This window comes from Sorex araneus, chromosome X (assembly GCF_027595985.1).
Source record: "Sorex araneus isolate mSorAra2 chromosome X, mSorAra2.pri, whole genome shotgun sequence".
NCBI lineage: Eukaryota > Metazoa > Chordata > Mammalia > Eulipotyphla > Soricidae > Sorex > Sorex araneus.
Window position 1 is genome coordinate 350227372 of NC_073313.1, and position 21876 is coordinate 350249247.

The following is a 21876-nucleotide window of genomic DNA, read 5'->3' on the forward strand; positions in this document are numbered from 1 at the left end:
TGCACATGACTGACCTGACTCTTGGAAATTTCACAGATACTGCATCATATACGGTCTCCTGAGCAGAGAGCCAGGGGTTAAGTGCTGAATACAGTGGGTTTGCCCCCAACCCCCAAAAAAACGAAAGGAAAAAATGGGTTAGTTGAATTCCTGAAGTTTCTTTCCCTTCCCTGCTAAAACATGAATTCACACTTACACCGTAAGTCTGTGTGTTAAGTGTATCGTGAGTACTTAATGGAGAGCAGAACCCCTCTGCTGGGGCAGGAGGGATGCTCAAGGGGCAGGAGCACACGCCCGGCACACGCAGCCTCAGACCGCACGGGGCCCCAAGCACCTCTGAGGTGACTCCCGAATACCAGGGCAGGGAGTAAGCCCCAAGCACTGCTTGGTGTGGTCCTCAAATAAAATAAACAAAAAAAGAATCAAATATTTGTAGCAGAACTGGCTATAAGGAGGGAGACATCACTACAATTTATTCCAGGATATTATAAATGCAAAAAATATGTCACATCTTTACACACACAGAGAGAGAGAGAGAGAGAGAGAGAGAGAGAGAGAGAGAGAGAAGAGGCAGGGGGTGGGGGTAATGGGAGGGAACCTGGGGACACTGGAGCTGGGAAATGTACACTGGTGGAGGAATAGATGTTGGAATACTGTATGACTGAAGCAAAAAAAAAAAAGAAAAAAGAAAGGAAGAAAAAAAGTGCCACATTTTCTATTAATAAAATTGAAGGTTTTTAAGAAAATAAGCTAAAAAGTGAAAGCATTACTTTTACAAACTTCAGGAATTCAACTAATCCTCTTTTTTTAGAGGCTTCTTATAAACCTTAAATTGTTAACAATGAAAGACTGAAGCATGAATCAAAAGACAAATATTGTGGAAAACAAATATTTGCCATCACTTAAAAGAAAAAGTGGCCTTACTACCATCACCAAAATACAACACTAAAAACAGAATGAAGTTTTATTAATTTGGCACTTGTTATTTTAAAAATATATCATGATGCTTTATTTCCCTCTCTCTCTATAAAATCACCAGATACCTCAACGCATTAAGGTGAAAGCTGTTTGAGGCTGGGGTAATTAAACTGATAAAGGCTCATTTGATTTCAGTTCAGCTGCTGAAAACTGACATGCATTTAATCAAAAAGTTCCTCAAGAGCAATACAGAATTACAAAGAATGCTTAAAAGGAGAATAAATTAAACACAACTAAATCTTTCTGGCCTAATTGCATTATTCACAGAAAGCACTTGATGCCTCATTATTTTCTTAGCTTAACTCTCCCCTCTTTTCTAATCCTCTTGGATGTATTCCTACAAAGACACCCACATATCGACACAGAGCTAGAATTTCTCTATTGTCGGTTTTATGCCATTAATTGCAGGTAAATAATGTCCTAAGACACCTCACAGATGTCTAACTTCTTCAGCATGTGATTAACCTTGGCTTGTGTACTTCAAAAGAACCTTCCGGGAAACTTTTCCCCACTGCTCCGAAGAAAGGGAATTAGAAAAGGCAAGATCTGAAAACACACACTCAAGTCAGCCAACACTCGGCTGCTTCACAAGCCGTGTGGACCTTCCCTTACCTCCAGACGAGTTTGGGGGGAGCGGGAGTTGAATCTGAAATGAGCTCACTTCTCGACATATCACACACAATGTCAGTGGTAAAACATTTTCATGATTCTCCATAGTCTAGATATTTCAAGGCCTCAGACTTTTAAGAAATGTAATCGCAATCGATAGCTCACTCTTGTAAAACACTTCATTGTTCTTTAGCATAAAATGCTTCTACATGCTCGACGATATTTTATCTTCATAGCAACCAACAAATGAGCACTATTACTGCCCTCCTTTCCCCCAATCATTTCAGGTTTTTCTTCAGTGACTACTTTAGAGCTTACCTTAATGCAGAAATTATTTTTGCTATTGCACCACGTACGACATCCTTGGGTGAGATGTCAAGCGGGCCCACGGCCACCTCCAGCAGCTGCTGAATCATTTGGAGAGGCTGACCATCCAAACACATGGCCACGGCCTGATCGTGAAGTTTCCCTTGCTCTGATCGAGACAGATCGTAGAGGTCACAATATTTCCTCAGCATCTCCTGAAAAGATATGTTATTCAACACCTAAATATCCAACAGAAAATGAAGTACATCTGCCCACATGGATATAGGGAGACAAATTAGAAGAGTCTCAAGACTAATACATTACTACTAGCACAAATACTGCTCTGAGGAATATGAAGAGTTTGGGTTCCAGGGCCGCCCAGCCTTTGGTGTGAATCTTTCCCATACTGCTTATTAGTGATCTCAAATGGTCTTTAATTCCAAATTTTAGTTATCCGGAAAATGGGAATGAGTGAAAAGGGAGTTCTGAAATAGAGGCTGCTGCGTAAGTGAAATAATATGGGAGTTGGCCCTTCAGCACAGCGTCAGGCATGCAGTAATGGCATGAAGTGGAATTTCCTTTCAGTGTTATCATGCAGCAAACATATAACACCCATTTATACAGCTTTAGAAGTTGAGGGAAGCTCACATATTGTGTGTGTGTGTGTGTGTGTGTGTGTGTGTGTATAAAAATCTCCAAGAAGTTTTAATTACTTCTTGTTTATGATAAGGGCAACTGAGGCCCAAAGGTATACCATGCCCCATGTCATAGTCAACACAAAGGAGGATTAGAATCTCCAGATTATCCCCTGTCCATGTCACACTGCCTGCTGCCTACCCTTGGAAAATATCTGTAAGAATTAACATGACAGCCAATAGTTTAAGAAAGAGAGCAATTGTCGAAATTTCAGCATATAAAATATGGGCACTGAATGTTCATCTTTTTTTTTTTTTTTCCAATTTTGGGCACTTCATGTTAACAACATTTTCTGCATTCTTTATCCACAGGTAATCCTGACTATCCTGAAACGATGTGAAAAATCCAAACATTAACCAGGTATCAAATGATATTAAAGAGCTACTGTCAAGTTTTGAATAAAATTGTTATAGTGGTTCTACTTGCATATACGTTTTGGAAATTGACGTAAAAGTGTTTAAGGAGAAAATGAACTGGGATTTTCATTCCAGTAGGTAACGGTATGCGTGACAAAACGTATGGGCAATGCTTTGGAACCTCGTGAGGCAGAGAGGTGGGCACATGAGACTGTTTTACTGGTCTCCGTCTTGTAGAAGCCTGTGTCACTCTGTAGTGCCTGTGGTAAGTTACACAGGGCAATTACAAGTGTAGTTAGAGAAAGGGCAGCTTTATTCGAGAATGCACTCCTTCTGGAGAACATGAGTGGCTCCCACATGGGTAAGGAAGAAGTTACACAAAAGGTGATTTCCAGAGTTAGCGAAAACAAAACAAAACAAAACAAAAAACAAAATAAAACACACCAGAGCGATAGCACAGCGGTAGGGCGTTCACCTTGCACGAGGCCGACCTGGGTTCGATTCCTCCGCCCCTCTCGGAGAGCCCAGCAAGCTACCGAGAGTATGTCGTCCACATGGCAGAGCCTGGCAAGCTACCCGTGGTGTATTCGATTTGCCAAAAACAGTAACAACAAGTCTCACAATGGAGACGTTACTCGTACCCGCTTGAGCAAATCGATGAGCAACGGGATGACAGACTGTGACAGTGAATAAAATAATACTCCACTCAGGAATGAGAAGACTCTCTTACTACACACCAGACAGGGCCTGAATGAACGGCCGTCATACTAGCCATTTGGGGGCTTTAAATCACAGTCTACTTGAAACAAATAACTGTTTTGGCTAACAAACCCTTGGTGCCATATATACTATCAGAACCAGTGAAAGAGGGTACTTATTCCAAGAAGAGGAATGGCATTTCTCTAGATCAGAATAAATATGTTTGATAAAAAATATAAGTATTTGAAAGTTTTTATACTAATAAGTATAAATCACCTTAATTTGAAGACTCAAATTTTGCCCTAGTTCTTATAATTATGGATTATAGCATTGTAAATGTCAGTAAGATAAAATCAAGATTGGTAAAGGCAATTTGTTCTCTGCAAAGACTTCTATGTTGCTCTTACCATTATTTAAAGTTACTCATTAGACAAGCTAATAGGCACTGAAAAATACAAAATGAAATAAAAGTGCTATCAAACTTCTGAATTCTCCCCATTAGTTTTTCAAGATAAATTTGCATTCTCATGCAAAGTTTGAAGTTTACCCTTTATTCACTATCTAAACTCTTCTCCACAGGCTGATCTTTCTCATCAGGAATACCTCTTTAACAAGCTAAAGCATACTTCAATGAAAAGATCAGCTCAAAGAAATATAAAAGAGGAAGTTAGTGGTCATTTGAGATTTTGTTTTCCATAACGTTAAAGGTACGAATGGAATAACATTACTTAGATATCTAAACACTGTTCTCATTTACACGAAAGCATTTACTCACTGACTTAACCAACTTTCCAGGGGTGGAAAATAAAATATCAGTTCCCACAAGAAATACATCCCAAACATAATCTCCAAAGACCCAGAAGGGTTCCGATTTCCTCAAGCAGTGTCAACACTGATCTGGAGCCTCACCAGGGGCCTGGTGACGTTTGAGAGTGTTCTCAGAGACACAGTGAGAACGTGAAGTGGAAACTACTTGGTACTGGTGTACCGGTCAATGGAAACATGCCATCTAAAAGCAGAATAAGAGTAACACACCAAAAATAAGCTGCTGAAGAAGGCAGCAGTGGTTATTTTTTAATTTTCTAAAAATTGGAGGGAGGGGTGTAGGGAACTAATTCTTCACCTGGGCAATAAAACACCCACTATCTGGAGGCAGAACGTGAAAACCATAGTCTTTATCATTTCGTAGTCTCGGCAAGCACACTGGGTACAAAACTGGTTCCTCTTGCCCAGTCCTTGCCCTTCCTTCTCCAGCATCAACTGGAAAGGGGCCTGGAATCCTCTAGGATTGCAGACCAAGGATAAAAAAGAAGTTAAAGGATAAAGATCGTAAGAAGCCCTTCCAAGTGAAAAAAGGACTGAAAACCCTGCGGGAACGACAAGGAAGCAAGCTTTTAAGGACAAATGAAAGACTATAGAACTGAGTGAGGGAGGACCTAGAGGTTTCCATTTCATTACCTGCTCACTGTTCTTCAGAGAAAGGATGAAGCTGTGGCGGAGGGTTTCCAGGTGAGCAAGCGACTTCTCCAGGTGCATCAGGGTATCTGCATACGTGATTTTAGAATCACTAGTTTCTTGAAAGTCATCTTCTGAATTTCTTTTCCTTGGCTTCTCAATGAAATGCTTGACGGTCTTAATAGCCTTTTCCGTCATTTCTTTTCTTACCTCAACTGACAGCTTGAAAAAAAAAAAGGGGGGGAGCATTCAATAACAGTGAGACAAGTACCCTATGTATTACACACAGACCTTTCATTTTCGTCGGGAATTTTGTTTGTATATTTGGGGACCAGACCTGGCAGAGCTCTGACACTCAGCCACTATGCTGTGCCAGGAATCTAATCCAGGCCTCCCGAGTGCAAAGTATGTGCTCAGTCCTTTTAGCGATTTCTCTGATCCACACATAGCCTTTTCAATAAAGGATTAGTGAAGAACAAAAGCTAAACTTAAATATATACAACTTTAATCAATTCCTATAGTAATTTTTCTTTTGTGACGAAAACAGTAAGGCAACATCTGTACTATTAAATAAGAAAGGATTATTATTTTTTTTAAAATAAATTTATTTATTTTTAATTAATGAATCACCATGAGGGTACAGTTACGGATTTATACACACCTGTGCTTATGCTTCCCCCATACAAAATTCGGGAACCCATCCCTTCACCAGTGCCCATATTCCACCACCAGTAAACTCAGCATCCCTCCCATCCTCCCCAATCCCATCTCCCCCCCACCCCACCCTGTCACTGTGGCAGGGCATTCCCTTCTGTTCTCTCCCTCTAATTAGCTATTGTGGTTTGCAATAAAGGTGTTGAGTGGCCACTGTGCTCAGTCTCTAGCCCTCATTCAGCCCGCAACTCCCTTCTCCCACATGGCCTTCGACTACATTATAGTTGGTGATCCCTTCTCTGAGTTGCCCTTTCCCCAGAATGTGAGGCCAGCCTCCTAGCCATGGAGTCAACCTAGAAAGGATTATTTTTTAAAGTATTTTAAAAAAAATGTATCATCAAAGCGGGTGAAGTTGGAATAAGATGAGTATGCAAATAGATTCATGGTACAGTGCAAACATGAGTAATAAGTGAAAATACTAAGTAGCTTATGATAAATTACAGACAGACTATTAGTCATTGTCATCAGAATTTTTTATAAAACAGTAACACAATTTGTGAAATGCTCAACATAAAATTAAATTTTAGGAATCAGAAATCATGATACTACTGAATATTAAAGCATGAACTGTGCCTATGGTTTGAAAATAATATATGTAATGTAATATTAATGTAATTAATTTTTTTAAAAAATTGGTAAAGTGCTACAATTCAGAACAATTTTGTTCTTAATTTTTTAATGTTTCTAGAACAATGCTGCATTCACTCATTTCTTATTCACTCAAGAGCTTATAAAATTATGACATACAACAGGGACCATGTTAGATACACAGAAATTCTATTTTTCCAGTAATTGTAAACATGTTGGTTTCATTTGCCCTGAGGATGCAAAATAAAGTCTAAGTCTCACCCATTCTGATGGAGGCACCAGACTTCTCTGTGTCATCTGGGGCCTGCATGGACCATTCTGTTTCCTGCTGGCTCAGATACTGGCTTTTATTTGATTTGATTTTGGGTTCACACCCAGTGATGCCAGGTTACTCCTGACTCTGTACTCAGGAATTACTCCGAGCAATGCTTGGGGGACCATATGGGATACCAGGTACCAAACCTGGGCCGACCACATGTCATACAAATGCTCACCTGCTGAATTTGGATCCTGTACTTGGATTTAAACCTCCTGTCATCTACACAGGTATATTTTATTATATTTATGTAATTTATGTAGATATGCTACATTTATGCCTTCACCTGTACACACAATATGGATTTTGTAGAACAAATACAAGCGGCTAAGTTGTTCTGCTATTCAACCAATAGGTCTCAAGTACCTGTATTCCAAGTCCTATCAAAAAGGAGGCAAAAACATGAACCAGGCACAAAGAAATCCATTTTATATAGGAAAAGATGATGATAAGAGGAAAACTGTTTAATTTCTCCATGACTTTCATGAATCTTATTGATCTACCTAAAATGAATTTGTCACAGTGGGGGGGGTGATGGGAGGGAACCTGGGGACACCGGTGCTGGGAAATGTACACTGGTGGAGGGATGGGTGTTGGAATACTGTATGACTGAAATCCAATCATGAACAGCTTTGTAAAATAAATAAATTAAATAAACTGGGATATAAAAAATAAATTAATTTATTGACTCCACCTAACACTGGCCTTCTCTCTCTCCACTTAGTTCCATGCTATTACCACTCTCAAGTACTACAAACATTCTGTATGTTGGTGTGCAAAGCTGCGAGGCTCACCAAACACAAGCACTCCACAGAGCCAGCTACTTCAGAAAAAGAGTCCCCTAGCAGCTAGTAGGAGTGCTGTTCCAGCCAGTGAACTCGGTAGGAGTGGGTGAAAACGATGTGTTATTCGGAGCCAAGGCAACAACCTAGAAATATTTCTCCTTTCCCCGTGATGGCCCCTGAGGAGGGTACCGGTTCCAGATAGCAACAACCAACACAAATTTGGTTCGAGCTTCCATCAGCCTGGCTCACAGATGACCTTGAAGGGGCCAGAGAGTATAACCAGTGGGGTGCTCGCCTTGCATGCAGTGACCCAGGTTCAAACCCCTGGCACGCATGTGGTATCCTGAGCAGCACCACAGTGATGCCGAGTACAGAGCCAGGAGTTTCAGTACACTTACTTATGGTGTAACCCCCAAAACAAATAAAAAAAAAAACCCCAAGTGACTCTGTATACTTTTTCAGTTTCGTACTGGAATTGGGCCATGCGAGGTCATTAATCTCTGTTGTGTGAAGTCACAGTGATGCTGTTCATGTGTTACTCCAGTACTATGGAGCAAGATCGACAATTTAAAACCATAAACATTATGCCACCTTATACTCAAATCTAGTGCCTTCCTAATACAGAATAAAGTCTGTCTTTAACATCCTACTAGGCTTCCATGATTGCCCTTCCTCTCACCCGACCATCACTTCTCTAACCCTCTTTCCTCCCATTTTCACATTCTCACTTCACTCCAAACTTAGCTGTCTAAAATTCTTCCCATTCCTTAGCCCTTTCGTTTGACTGGTCCTTCTCCCAAATGACCCGAGGGTTCATTCTGGTACTTCCCTTCAGACCCAACACAAATGCTACCAGAGAGGCCTTCCTGGACCAGGACAGAAAGACTAGTTATTTCTATTTGCTTGCTGTCACTGTTGTATTCCCAGATCCCAGAACAGCGGCTCATGCATAATAAATGTTCACTGTCTGAGTGAATAAGTGAATGGATGGATAAATAACAATGCTTCAAAAAGACAGAGGAGCAAAAGCAGAGTTGTAGGAGTGGTAAATCTTACGACATGGTGAACCACTTGAGAGTTTAGAGACAGCAGGGATGTCAAGGGCCAGATAACATGCCAGGCCCTGCAGGTCACATAGCATCTCTGCCATATGTTTTTTTTTGTGTTAGTTCAGTTTGTTTTTACAATCCTTTATAAAGACGTGAACATTAGTCTTAGCTAAAGGCCACAGGAAAAAAAAGCAGAGCCTATGACTGAAACCATAGTTTATTGACCCTTGATTTGTTATATAAAAAGCTACAGCTAGACAGATGAACGGATAATGGGTCAATGACTTCAACACCAAGCTAGCTATGACATATGAAAAACTGGGTTGAGAAGCCACCAAAGGCAACGCATATGCTGGACAATTACACGGGAACATCCTGGCTGGTTCACACTGCAAAACACGGGTAGGTCAGGAAGACGGCTGGAAGGATTGGAACACATGTCTGGATGCACTAGGTCCCAAGTCCAACCCCTGGCACTGCACAGCACCCCAGCACTACCAGGTGTAGCCCTGGCGGTCTCTGAGAATCGCCTGACCTGAGCCCCATCAGATCTATACCGCTCAGCAAAGGGTTTCTGGGAGTCACACCCCCTTCCCCAAGCCCGGCCGGGAACGCTAAGTGAGGGAATAAATGAAAACCTGTTAGGAGAATCTTATTTCAAAGAAAACTATGAATCCACAATTATCTGGGGAAAAGGATGCCATTCCTCTTCAAGCCGTCTTTGTCTCTCCTTCCAGAATCAGTCCCAAGTTCATGTTTGGAAAAGCCCTCCCTCTTGGGGGCTGGAACAGTAGTACAGGGGGCAGGGCTTTTGTTCTGTATTCTGCCAATCTGGGTTAGATCCCGGCCACCCCTTGGACCCCCAAAGCACTGCCAGGAGTCATTCCTAAGTGCAAAGCCAGAAATAAGTTCTGAGCACCGCTGGGTGTGTGCCCCTCTAACCCTGCCCCCCCCCAATAAAACAAAACAAAAGTCTTTTCGTGATAATTCCGCTGCACGGTATAAATCAATGTTTCTCCACCTTCTCCAACTGAGGGTCCCTTCCAACTGTGTTTCCTTCCTGAGCTCCACCCCGCTTCTCATCTTGTGGCACGGTCCCTATTTACACAATTTTCACCTGTGGCCCCCTTGGAATGCACAGGGGGCCCCTGATGAGAAATGCTGGTGGAAACCACTGTGAAGCTCTCTGTGCTCATGTCACAGTGATTCAAGTCACTGGTTAACTTCTATATTCATTTCCCTGACTACTCAATGCCACCCTTCAGGGTGGAAACTGCTTCTTTAATTTGTGCATCCTAACACCTAATATAATGTCTAGCACATCAGAGACAAGTAGAAAGCAGCTGCTAAATTACTGAACAAGACTGATCAACATTTGGGAGAGCAGGGGAGGAACCTCTAGAAATATAATGAAATGGCGTGTCTTTTTGTTTTTTTGGTTTTTTACTGAATCACCGTGAGAATAGTTTCAAAGCTTTCAGTATTAAGTCTCAGTCATACAATGATCAAACACCCATCCCTTCACCAGTGCATATGTTACACCACCAAGAACCCCAGTATACCCCCCATCCCACCCCCCGCCCTGCCTGTGTGGCAGATGATTTTCACTTTACTCTCTCTTTGCTTTGATTACATTCAATTTTCGACAGAAAACCCACTATTATTATTTGGAATCCCCCCCCCCCAACAATCAGATCTGCCAAAAAGGCATCATTAGATAATTTGTTTTCTTTTTTTTTAAATTTTTTTGATAATTTGTTTTCTATTGCTGATAATGAAGAGTGTGGCCGTGCAGTTTTGGAATTCAGATATTTTAGCAATTAAGTCCAGAGGGATTTCTGCCAGCAGCCACTGTGTCCCGAGATTGGTTTGTGTGCCTCTGGGGTCACGGCCATTCAGGAGCGGAGGAGCTGTTCGTGGGCAGCTGCTCAGGGTCTCGACTGGGCAGGGAGCAGGGCCGGTTCCGCACCCCCATCGTGAGATTCCCCAAGTAGAAATGGCGTGTTTTTAACATGTCCCTAGAAACCGGAATCTCAAAAAGGTCCAAAAGGCCCCAATTTCCCACGGACTTCACTGCTTCTGGAAAAGGACCCTAAGATGCTCAAATTGCCGAAGGACATTTGACAGGAGCAGAAACGAAACAGAGAGCAGATTACCATGAGGGAGATGCAGGTCCAAGGTGATCAGAAACCACATAGGTGGGGCACAAAGACTTTCAGCTTCTATGATTTGTGTCCATTCACCGAGGGCACAGTGGACATGTGCCAGGGGCTAGATGCCAGCCAGCGACACTGAGAAAATTAGGTCAGGTCTCTGCCCTGGGATGTGTCCAAGTCCAGGTAGAGATAGAGAGAGAGACAACATGTTACAGGGAAGTAGGATGATCCTAACACCGCAGTGGGAAATCAATACACGGTGTCACTTTGCCCTCTGAAGGGGACAGAGCAAGGGCCTGAGGAGTGAGGAAAGTTTTGCTGAAGATTTGCTCTAAGAAGAGTCGTCAGAAGTGAATGGGAATCAAGCCAGGGAAAGAGAAATTCCTGGAATGTACATTTTACTCTAAGTGAAAGTCAGCAAGAGAGGGACAGACATAGAACAACTGCACTCATTTGTGGAATATAAAGTAACATAATAGGGGACTAACACACTCGGGCAATAGAGACAAAGGCCAGGAAGAGTGCTCCATGGTTGGAAGCTGGGGGAGAAGGCAGCTGGGATAGAGAAGGGATCACTAAGTCAGTGATGGGTGGAGAAATCATTTGGGATAGGAGGTGTGTGCTGAAAGTAGATAAAGGACCAAACGTGATGGCCTCTCAGTATCTGTATTGCCAACCATAATGTCCCAAACTAGAGAGAGAGTAAGAGGGAAATTGTCTGCCATGGAAGCAGGAGAAGGGGTGGGGCAGGAGGTGGGATGGGGTATAGGTGGCAGGAGGGACACTGGGGACATTGGTGGTGTAAAATGTATATACTGGTGGAGGGATGGGTGCTCAATCATTGTATGACTAGAACTCAATCATCCTTAATGGCCATGATCCCAGAGACACACAAACAAATACCAGAACGAATCTTGGTAGGAATCTCTCCAGACCTAATTATTAAAATATCAGAATTCCAAGACCATATGCTTTTCATCACCAGCAATAGAAAACAATTTTTCTAATGTTGTCTTTTCAGTAGGTCTTGAGTGTTGGGGAAAATATCCAAATAATAATGGTGGGACTGGTGTCAAAATATTAAATGTGATCAAAATAGAGAGAGAGAGTAATGAGGAAATTATCTTCCACACAGGCAGGGGTAGAGGTGGGGTGGGGATATACTGGGGTTTTTGGTGGTGAAAAATGCGCACTGGTGAAGGTGTGGGTGTTTGATCATTGTACGACCGAGACTCAAACACGAAAACTTTGCAAATGTTCTCATGGTGATTCAATAAATAAATTTTAAAAAAAAAGGAAAACAGAATTCAATCATGAAAGCTTTGTAACTGTATCTCATGGTAATTAAAAAACAATAATAACAATATAATAATAATAATAATAATAATAATAATAATAATAATAAAAGAGGCATTCCTGGAGTTGACCAGGTCAGAGGGGGGGAAGAGAATCCGGCTGGGAGGGAAGGCAGCAACGGGCATGTAAGAGCTGCCGGGGCAGAAGGAACGAAGCAGTGGCCACAGAGTGGAGGACGACGGGAGCCCGTCCTTTGGCATCTTCGTGCTGAGAGAGCCATCAGGGCGGACAGGCACAGTCCCTACTTGCCTTTTCGGGTCATGTCCTCAGGAGACATCCAGACAAATTCCATCATACACGGACACTCCCAGCTGATAATGTCACAAAGCAGGGACATGGCTGCCCTCCGTCCAAATCCACAACAGGACTTGGAAGATAAGACTTGGATTTGCGCAAGGGCAGGTGATGCTGGGTCTGAGATACGGGACAGCGGGAGAGTAATGTGTTCGTGCGAGGGCTTAGGTTTGATCCTCAGCACCGAAAGGCCCCACTGGCTGTGATTCTATATAAGCAAAGAAAAAGAAAATCCCTATGCAGAGGTGGGAGAATCATGGTCTGTAATACTGTTTATATCCTAATAGCAGCAAAAAATATGAATTATATTCATATTTTATAATGATCTTATATTCATACCTTATAGGAATATAAATTATAAAAGAGAGAGAGAGAGAGAGAGAGAGAGAGAGGGGTCAACACACAGGAAGACCTGGAGTGGCTCCCCAGCTCAGCACCGTAACGTCCCCCAAAGCACACGAGAAGAAACCCCTGAGCAACAATACGGGAACAGACTCAGCACTGCTGGATGTGTTGAAAACAAACAAATAAACAATAAAACAAAATAATAGGAAAATCACTGCCACTGTCATCACGTTGCTCATCGATTTGTTCGAGCAGACACCAGTAACGTCTCCATCATGAGACTTATTGTTATTGTTTTTGGCATATCCAATACGCCATGGGGAGCTTGCCAGGCTCTGCCATGCGGGCTGGATACTCCTGGTAGCTTTCCAGGCTCCCCAAGAGGGGCAGAGGAATCGAACCTGGGTCGGCCGTATGAAAGGTGAACGCCCTACAGCTGTGCTATCGCTCCAGCCCAAACAAACAAATAATAAAACAAAATAATAGGAAAATTAAAAGAAAATTATTTGATTTTAACAAATTTCATCTTTTTAACAACAGTCTGAGAAATTAAAAAAATAAAACCTGATTAAAAAGGCTCCTCCTTAGGTTCATGTTTAAAACCCCACTCTACTCTTGGCCCATCGCCCCCTCCCCCCTGAGTAAGCACTGCAAGACTCACCACAGGTTAAACCTCGTCCCGGCATGAGGGACATAACAGTCAATGAAGTCACACTCTTGACTTCTGAGAAACACACCTCCGAAGGGGAAAGGCCGATCACCGTGATCAATACAGGACGTGACAGAAATATAATTTGCACCTGCACCAAACGTAAGCGCAAGAGGGATTTTACACCGGTGGTGACGCCTTGACAGGGACACGAGTTTGCCGGGGAGAAGGGGAGGAGGTAGCTTAAGGAGAGAGGGCAGCGCGCAGACGAACAGACTTTCACGCCAGACAATCTCATACGGCCGAGACACTCAACTTTTCACCGGAGCCGCTGAAAATCGGGGCTCCCGGGACCTCTTGCAGTCTCAGGGTTGACTGTGCAGGGGCAGGGAAGGACGTCATAGGACACAGACTGGGCAAAAAGAGGAAGCATAATTTTTTTTTTCTTTTTGGGTCACATCCGGCGATGCACAGGGGTTACTCCTGACTCTGCACTCAGGAATCACTCCTGGCGGTGCTCGAGGAACCATATGAGATGCTGGAGATCAAACTCGGGTCAGCCGTGTGCAAGGCAAATGCCCTACCTGCTGTAGTATAGCTCCAGTCCGGAAGCATAATTTTTGGAAGAAATTCCAAACATCCCAGGCAGTGATTCCACCAAACTCCACCTTGAACCCTATGCCAGAGGGAAAGCCACACCTCTTGCCCCCTGCATCCCAGCACGATGTCACACTTACCGAGTTTCTGCTCTGGGTACAGGGACACACAGTTTGTGCAAGCCAAGGGGCAGAGAGAGAACTCAGGGGCTAGGGGTGCCTGCCTTAAAGATGCAAGGACCCGAGCTTGATGCCTGGCGCCCCAGGGTGCCCTGAGCACTGTAAGGTGTAACCCTGTTGCCCCCCAACACTGCCAGGGCCCGAGCAGTACTGCCTCACGGGGCCTCAGACACTGAACCACGCCACCCAGCTGGGTGAGTACTCAGGGAGAGGCCCAGGACCCCTGGCACTCTGCTGCAGAGGCACACAGCCACACACCCTCAGCCCCAAGGAACCTTCCAGCACAAGAGGGAGATGGGAAGCAGGGCTGGGCCACCACAGGGGCCCTGGCAGGCGCACACAGTCGCCCTTCAGCCAGCGCTCTGGGAACTGTGCCCTCAGCGCACCTGGAGTTCAGAAGGGTCCGCGGGCAGACAGTTTTAAGGGACTCGATTTCTAAAGTTCTCCTCCTAAAAAGCAATTCCTAAACTGGACTTCAATGTGCTAGCAGGGAGGGAAGGCACCACGTCTGTTTTCTTCCCTCATCAGCATCTCAACAAAGGCCACCCCCCAACACTGCAAGAAGGGAATTCCCCACACTCCCCCTGAACCCCACTTGGCCACGCTGCCCAGAGAATGACAAACTGAGGAACAATTCCACACACTGGCATGTGACAGTTCGCCAGTGATGGGAAAGCACAGGCGAACTTTGTGCATATTAGGAACACTTCCAATTCTTAGCTTTCAACAGAATTTATGAAGGCTCTAATTGAGTTGTCAGCTGATGAATGATTAAAAATAATTTTTAATAATAGATTGCTATATGAGGCATGGTTGATAACTTGGAGGGCACTCAAGGAACTGAGTGGCAATGCTCTGGCAAACTCCATTCCCGTAGCTGTGAGCAAGGTTTTTTTTAAAATATTGATAACCACAAAAATGTAAAATGGTAAGAATTGATGTTAAATGTTATTTCAATCTAACAATAAGTAATAGCATCTTAGGGCACACAAACCAATTAAGAACAGGTTTAGAGCCTAACCCCACTTAGCTATACATTTTAAATACAATTTTACTTTTATAATTCTTATCTATCAAGAAATTAACACATTTATGCTGCTCTGATCAAATGTACAAGGCAATAATTGAAACAATAACTCAGTATTGGGTAATTTTAAAAGATAATCTTATAGTCCTCTGATCACAAGAAAACTTCAAATTTTCATTTCTATTTATATCATTTTTGATGCAGATGCAAGACTCTGAAACATAAAAACATTGAATTATGACAAAATTACAAGAAAGTGAATTGCAAACACTCTCAGCACAAAATGAGTCTGTCCACACTCTAGCAGTAAAGGATTTGGTGAGAGTCTAATCAAAGTCTAATAATGAGGTTTCTAGTAGCTTAAGGCATGTTTTGGGGAGGACCACAACCACTTTTAAAATGCATGACCAAGAAAGCTCAAAGCTGCAAAAGAATGCACTGTTTACTCCTACTATTCCCCAGATACAGGCCACAAGGCTGGGAAGGCCCCAGAGTTCCAATTCAGGAGCAAGGAGTTTAGAGAGCCTGTAGTTAAAAATCGGCCCTCTGGCCCTTTGAGAAGAAAGTCTACCACCCAGAATGGCTCTTCTAAGGCCTGCATGCTGCCTCTGCATCGCAAATGTTCAAAAACCAGCCCCTGGTGCCAGCCGCTGTGGGAGGGTGAGTCTTCAGTTACAGGTCTTGCTCCAACCTACAAACATCTTCTGTCATGAAGACAGATCGACAAGGCCATTTCTCGTCCAGATAAATGGCAGTTAGCGAGCCCAGGCAGTCTTGTCAGAGGGACCAGGCCCAAGCCCTGTAGCACACACTTCATCACGGCGAGTCTTCTGTCTTTTGGTTTGACACAGCTGATTCTGTTCACTTGGAGGCTCTACCCTGTCGTAACAGCTGCAACTAAACAAAATGACTTTACCAACATTTACCAGTGTCCCGTTTTATTCCTCTTTGACAAAAGAAGCAGAGTAGAAAGAAATACCCTGGATACAAAGAAAGCGACATCATGCCCTTACTTTTAAAGCCTCTACTTCATATACTGTACACTACCCTTGACGACAGAAAGGTCTGACTCTGAAATGGGAATATTTTAGCATGTTAAGTGCTGTGTTCTGAATGTGCTCACCCAAATTCCTAATCCCCGAGAGTGATGGTGTTCACAGGTGGGGACTCCGGGAGGTACTTAAGCCTCACCTGAGACAGAGCCCTCGGGAGTGAGGAGACTCCCATCTTACAGATTCCCGAGAGATTCCCCTGGCACCAGGCAGGGACACGGAAGGGACACCCAGGAAGATAAGGGAGGCTCGCGCTACAGCTGGACCCAGCCAGAACTTACAGGCTGTGCAGTCTGTATTATTTTACCAAAAATTCCCAAATGAACTAAGACATCACGTGTGCAAGAGGATAACCAGGCTATTTTTGAGTCACATGAACAGGATCTGTTCAAGGTTCAGGAGTAACGAATAGTTCTCAGTCACTGCTCTGGAGCACTGTTTCCCAGAAGCGTCATCTTCATGAAGTGTGATCTAACCTGTATCTGAAACCAACTGACCAAGACTTCAGCAACGCGAAATCCCGAGTCCTTTTCAGTCTAACCACTGTGCATGCAGGAAGGCACAAGGATTTATAGAAAGAAGGCTAGATTTGGGTTCAAGATGAATATAATCGCCATGAAAGCGAGTGACTCGTTGAAAGCTCTGTGGTCTTTCAGCTCCATGTGACCTACCCATTGGCCAGTAGCGAATGCAGGAAAAGGCTGGAGGAGGTTCCTGGGACTAGAGGTTAAAAGATAAGGAGGGGTCGGAGCAATTGTATAGTGGGTTGAGTGCTCATCTTACACGCAGCCAATCTGGGTTCAATCCCTTTCATGCCATACGGTCACCTGAGCACAGCCAGAAGTAACCCCTGAGCATTTCTGGGAGTGACCAAGAACAAAAGACAACTGATCACTGCAAGTGTCTAGACAGAACGTAGGGCAGTGAGAGGTTGGAAAAAGAAGTAAGGTTTAGGTGTCAATGACACAGGGGACATCAGTCTGCTCACAGCCTACTGTAGATGGTCAAGTGTTCATCATATCAATGTTCATCATATCAACTGATGGACACTTGACCATCTACCAGTATTTTCTACTCAGGATCCATAGTTAGAAGTGCATAGTATATCAAAAACTCAATATCATAGTTCATGTATATACAGTTATGTACATATATTAAACACAAATAATATTCCTTAAGATAATACAATTCCCCACGGTGGTAAAAATAAATTCTGTGTTTTCTACTTTTAGTGAAAAATTTTCCTTTTGTTTTTATTATCACATTCTAATCAGAGAACCCACTAGTGGACTAAAATTCAGTTTGTAAAAACATCTGGAAATATTTCCAAAACATGACTTGTGGGGCAGAAAACATCAGGGACTAAGAAATTAGCTAAGATTCAACTGACTTCATTAAAAAAGAAGAAACTATTTTTATGTTTACTAATGATCTCACAGTAAAGCTCTCTATGTATTACTGCTTTTCTGCACATATGCTTTATTTTTAAGTCCATTTCCCTTCAAGATTACTAGGTTCAGCAGTGCAGGACCATCACATTATTTTGTTGTTGTTGTTGTCTATTTTTTTCCCCCCAGCCACACATAAGCAGTCTCAGAGCTTATTGCTGGCTCTGTGCCCAAGGCTGACTCCTGGCGGTCCTCAGGTCCCATGCAAGGCAAGCGCCTAAACCCCTTTACTATCTCTCTAGCCCTCCACAGCATTTTTTATCCTTTCACATGCAGTACTAAGCATCTTAAGAATGGCTTTTAAATTTTAAGTAGAATATTATGAAAGAGTATCTTGAACAGTACAGAAAACAAAATTTGAGAATTCAAAATTTTTTAACTTAGTACAGTTAGATATTCAATTTCAAAAAGAACGTGCATTGCCATATTCGATTAGGCACTGAACTGGACCCGGGGTGGAGGGCAGGGCAGAGCACATGCCTAGCACGCGTGAAGGCCTGAATGATCCCGGGCTCTGCATGCTCTGCCTCGAGCATCCCTGGGAATGGCCCTGGAGGCCCCAAGGATGAACAGGTGCAGTCACTTTTTAAAAAATAAAAACAATAATAAATATCAATGTCATAATTTTGTTCTTCTGTATCATGAGTTGTGTATATAATAAAAGTAAATGATGCAGAAAATGGAAGGTACTATCTCTCTGCCTTGGGTTTTGTGCAATAAGCAAGGAAATATTCTTTAGTAAAGTACAAATGGCCATCTCTCGCTCTCTCTTTTTTTTTTTAAACAACTCACTTTCAGCAATGACATCAAATAGTATGCTCCTAAGCCTTCCCAAAGCTTAAAAGCCACCTGTATCTTAATGGATAGTGGCAGGAAGTATGTAGGGAATGAGTGAAAGATCACTACAATAGGTAATGAATAATACCATTCACTGTTGCTGTACATCACAGGATTTTAACAAAATAGGAAAGCAACCACTCTTCCCATTTATAAATCCTCTATTATACACAGGCACATGCTAGATAATGCAGGCCATTAAGATCATTTTAAGTAGATCCACTAAATATATCTCAAAAGTAAGTGGAAATACAAAAACCCATGTTATCCCAACACATAAAACTTCTTAGGATCACTGAAAATGTTGCTAGATATTTGAAATTGAAATTGGCCTAAAAGGAATGAAAAGGTCTTTTTCCCTTTTTTTAACTTTAAAGTTAAGAATGAAACAGGCAGAGGAACAAAGAAAAGCAGAAGGGGAACTGGTTGGTAATTGGGTACTTACTGGTGCTGTCTACCAGTTTACATGCTGTTTACATGCCTTCACCATGTGATTCATGATTACGGTTTCTCCCTCACATTCACAGACCAAATCCAGTCCACTAGCATGGGGTCTGTGCAGGACTGACCCTGAGCTGCTCCGGGAATTGGTCCTGACAGAAATGGCTTGTTCAGGGGTGGGGCTGGGGGCGGGGGCTCAGTCCTCATAGTTCAGCAATCCCGCCACAGCTAATCAGCATCTGGCACACCTGGGCCTGCAGAGACTGGTTCAGGGGCCTCCAGTCTGCACGAGGGTGAGAATTTCTGTCCGTGACTGAGGGGCACTTCCTCACTCTATGTGCTGGACATGAATTAGGAAGCAACACCCCCCCATTACTGCAGGTCAGAATCCTGGGATCAAGAGTTTAGCTTTGAAGCTAGAATTCGAGACAAGAGAGCAAAGAGATGGAAATTAATGAATGGGCTCCCTAGGGACTCCCGGAGGACCACCCCTGGCCGGCCCAGCCCACCCTGAAGACAGCCCCACCACTGCACTTTGGGACACAGGAGCCACGGCACTTTCTGGTATGTTAAGGCAATTTAATTGGGTTTCGGCTTGTGTCAGAAAACATTCTAAAATCAATCTATATTAAATTGTTGTGGTTGTTATTCATTATTCAGGGGAGAAGACTTGGAAGGAAAGAGGGTTTTCAGAAGGCAGAGCTGGGTAGGAGGCCCTGGCTCCAAACCTCTCTTTTCTCTCACACACTGTAACTGAGAGAACTGATAACGCCTTGAAGATTTAACAAGATTCAATTCAATTCAATAAGCTGGAAGGCCATAATATTAACGCATAGCTTCTCAGATTTCCTTGAGTCACTGTTGACTGAGAATTCTTGCTTTCTGCTGTACTCGTAAAGGGAATCTTAAACCTCTACTAACCAGTGTTCTCAATCCCTCACAGTATTTTTCACATTTTAGATAGCACAAAAATTCCTCACCAAAATAAGAAAAAAAAAAAAATCTCTTCTCAGATCAGGTATACGAAACAAAAATTGGTTAGAGTATTACTGAAGCACCCTGCTAGGTGTTTAGTGAGCCAAATGTTCAAAAGTAGGTGGAATTTCATCAATGCATGTTTTTAAAAATGCATCATGCAAGCACGTGCCTGCATGAGAGTAATTATCGCCTATCCAGTCAGTGTTGGGATGCTCCCGGACCATTGCTCCTAACAGAAGCTGAAATAGCTCTCACACTGGGACACGCCTCTCTCTCGGCTGCTGCCTTCTCGTCTTTTCTCTAATCACCATCGAAGATCATCAAAGTAAAATTTCTAAAGAATCTGATGGTGCCTCTAGTGGTTTGCAAGTTGTGACTAATCAATGAAATCTAGGGCAAATACATACAGGAGAGTTTTCATAGCCAGGCCCTGTTCATCTCAAGTTTTACCCCTACATTTCTATTTCCACTATATTACTTGCAGTCATCTGTAGGCTATTTCAAGTCTTTATTAAAACTGCTGCATCTTTCAAGACTGTTCTCTCCTTCAATCTTTCTCATGGTGGCCCTCGTCCAATGGGAATTATCATCTGTTAAGAGTCCCCTTAAACATCTCTTTTACTATGTTTAACCTTCCCTGGGCATAGCCTCATCCTCACTCTCGCTCAACTATTAACCATTTCTGAGTTTCTTCTTGCCCATTAAGATTCTGTATCAATTTGACCCTTTCATTGCCTCCCTGTAGCTTATTGGCTCACTCATCTGCATGGAACTGCCCGGGCTACCAAGTAGCCACAAACAACTGGCACCCTGAGGTGGCTACAGTCTTCCTTTAGCACCAATAATTGAACAAGCAGTTGGCACCAACCAAGAGGGGAAGGCACCGCTTTTTATTATAAATTCTTTCCCTGCACAGACTAAATCAAGTATTTATGAAGTAGAAATTAGGAGATAAATCTCTCTGGAAGTTTGAAAGATAGCTGCGGAGAGGAACGCGTTTACAGATGAGCAGAGGATGGATGTGGGAGACGTCCAAGTGCTGCGGATGGTGACTGAGCGACTGGCTGTGACGGACCGGGGCAGGCAGCCAGAGAGAGACGAGAGCTTCGGGCAGGAGGGCTTCATCAAAGTCCTTCCTACGATGTCAGGTTACAATGTGGTTTGGTGTTTGCCGTGCACTGTTCTGAGATCAGTTACGTATTCCCCTGCCTCCCCGCCCTGCACTTCAAGGCTGGACCACATATTTCGCGCACTGACACCGGAGGAGGCGGGCCTGGGCACAGGAGCACACGCCAGGCAGATGCTCTCGAGCAGAGGCCCTACTATTGGCGACTGGATGGCGCCCACGGTCTCTAAAGCCAACGTTCAACCTCTTTGACTCAATTATTACCTTGGCCGATTGGAAGTCATTTCCCAAGCATAAACAGACAGTGAGTTTGCAGGATGTCAAGCAAGCCGATAATCACGGCCACCCCAGGGGGCTTATAGTTACATTTCTCAGGCGAGGGAGGGAACTGCACGCCAGACTTAGGAGCAGAGGTCTAAGTGAATCCTGACTTCGTCATTTCTAGCACAAAAGATACTGAAGTAGTTATCTGACATCCTTGAGCCTCAGTGGCTTGATACTTTAATCTGTTAAAATTATGATAAAATGTATTGACTTCAACAAGGCTGGCAAGATATCTCAGTGGAGCACTGTCATAAATATTCTCTCCTTTTAAAATACTGGTCAGGAGGCTGATGAGAAGAGATGGAGAAAGGATGGTGATCTTCGCTGGCAATAAGGTACACTTTGGTGAACTAGGGTAGCCTTTCGGATAGAAGCGTGAGTTTCTTATTGTGAGAAGCCAAAAAAATTAGCCCTTAATAAGGTTTAACAGAAGCTCCTCAGCACAGTATTTTGAAGGGCTACTAGATGCCCTACAAGCTTCCATCAGATTAAAGTGGAGTGAACAAGAGAAAATCT

The 21876-nt window shown here is 43.2% G+C and overlaps 1 protein-coding gene across 1 annotated transcript in view; it reads right to left on the reverse strand.

Moving 5' to 3' along the window:
• Nucleotides 1-21876, reverse strand: part of NBAS (NBAS subunit of NRZ tethering complex) — a 388118-nt gene that overhangs the window by 56312 nt on the left and 309930 nt on the right. Inside the window, exons 45-46 of the mRNA XM_055121563.1 lie at nt 5103-5321; nt 1906-2108 (exon numbers count right to left, since the gene is read on the reverse strand). Of these exons, the coding sequence (XP_054977538.1) occupies nt 1906-2108; nt 5103-5321 (422 nt within the window). The remainder of the gene's footprint in view (nt 1-1905; nt 2109-5102; nt 5322-21876) is intronic.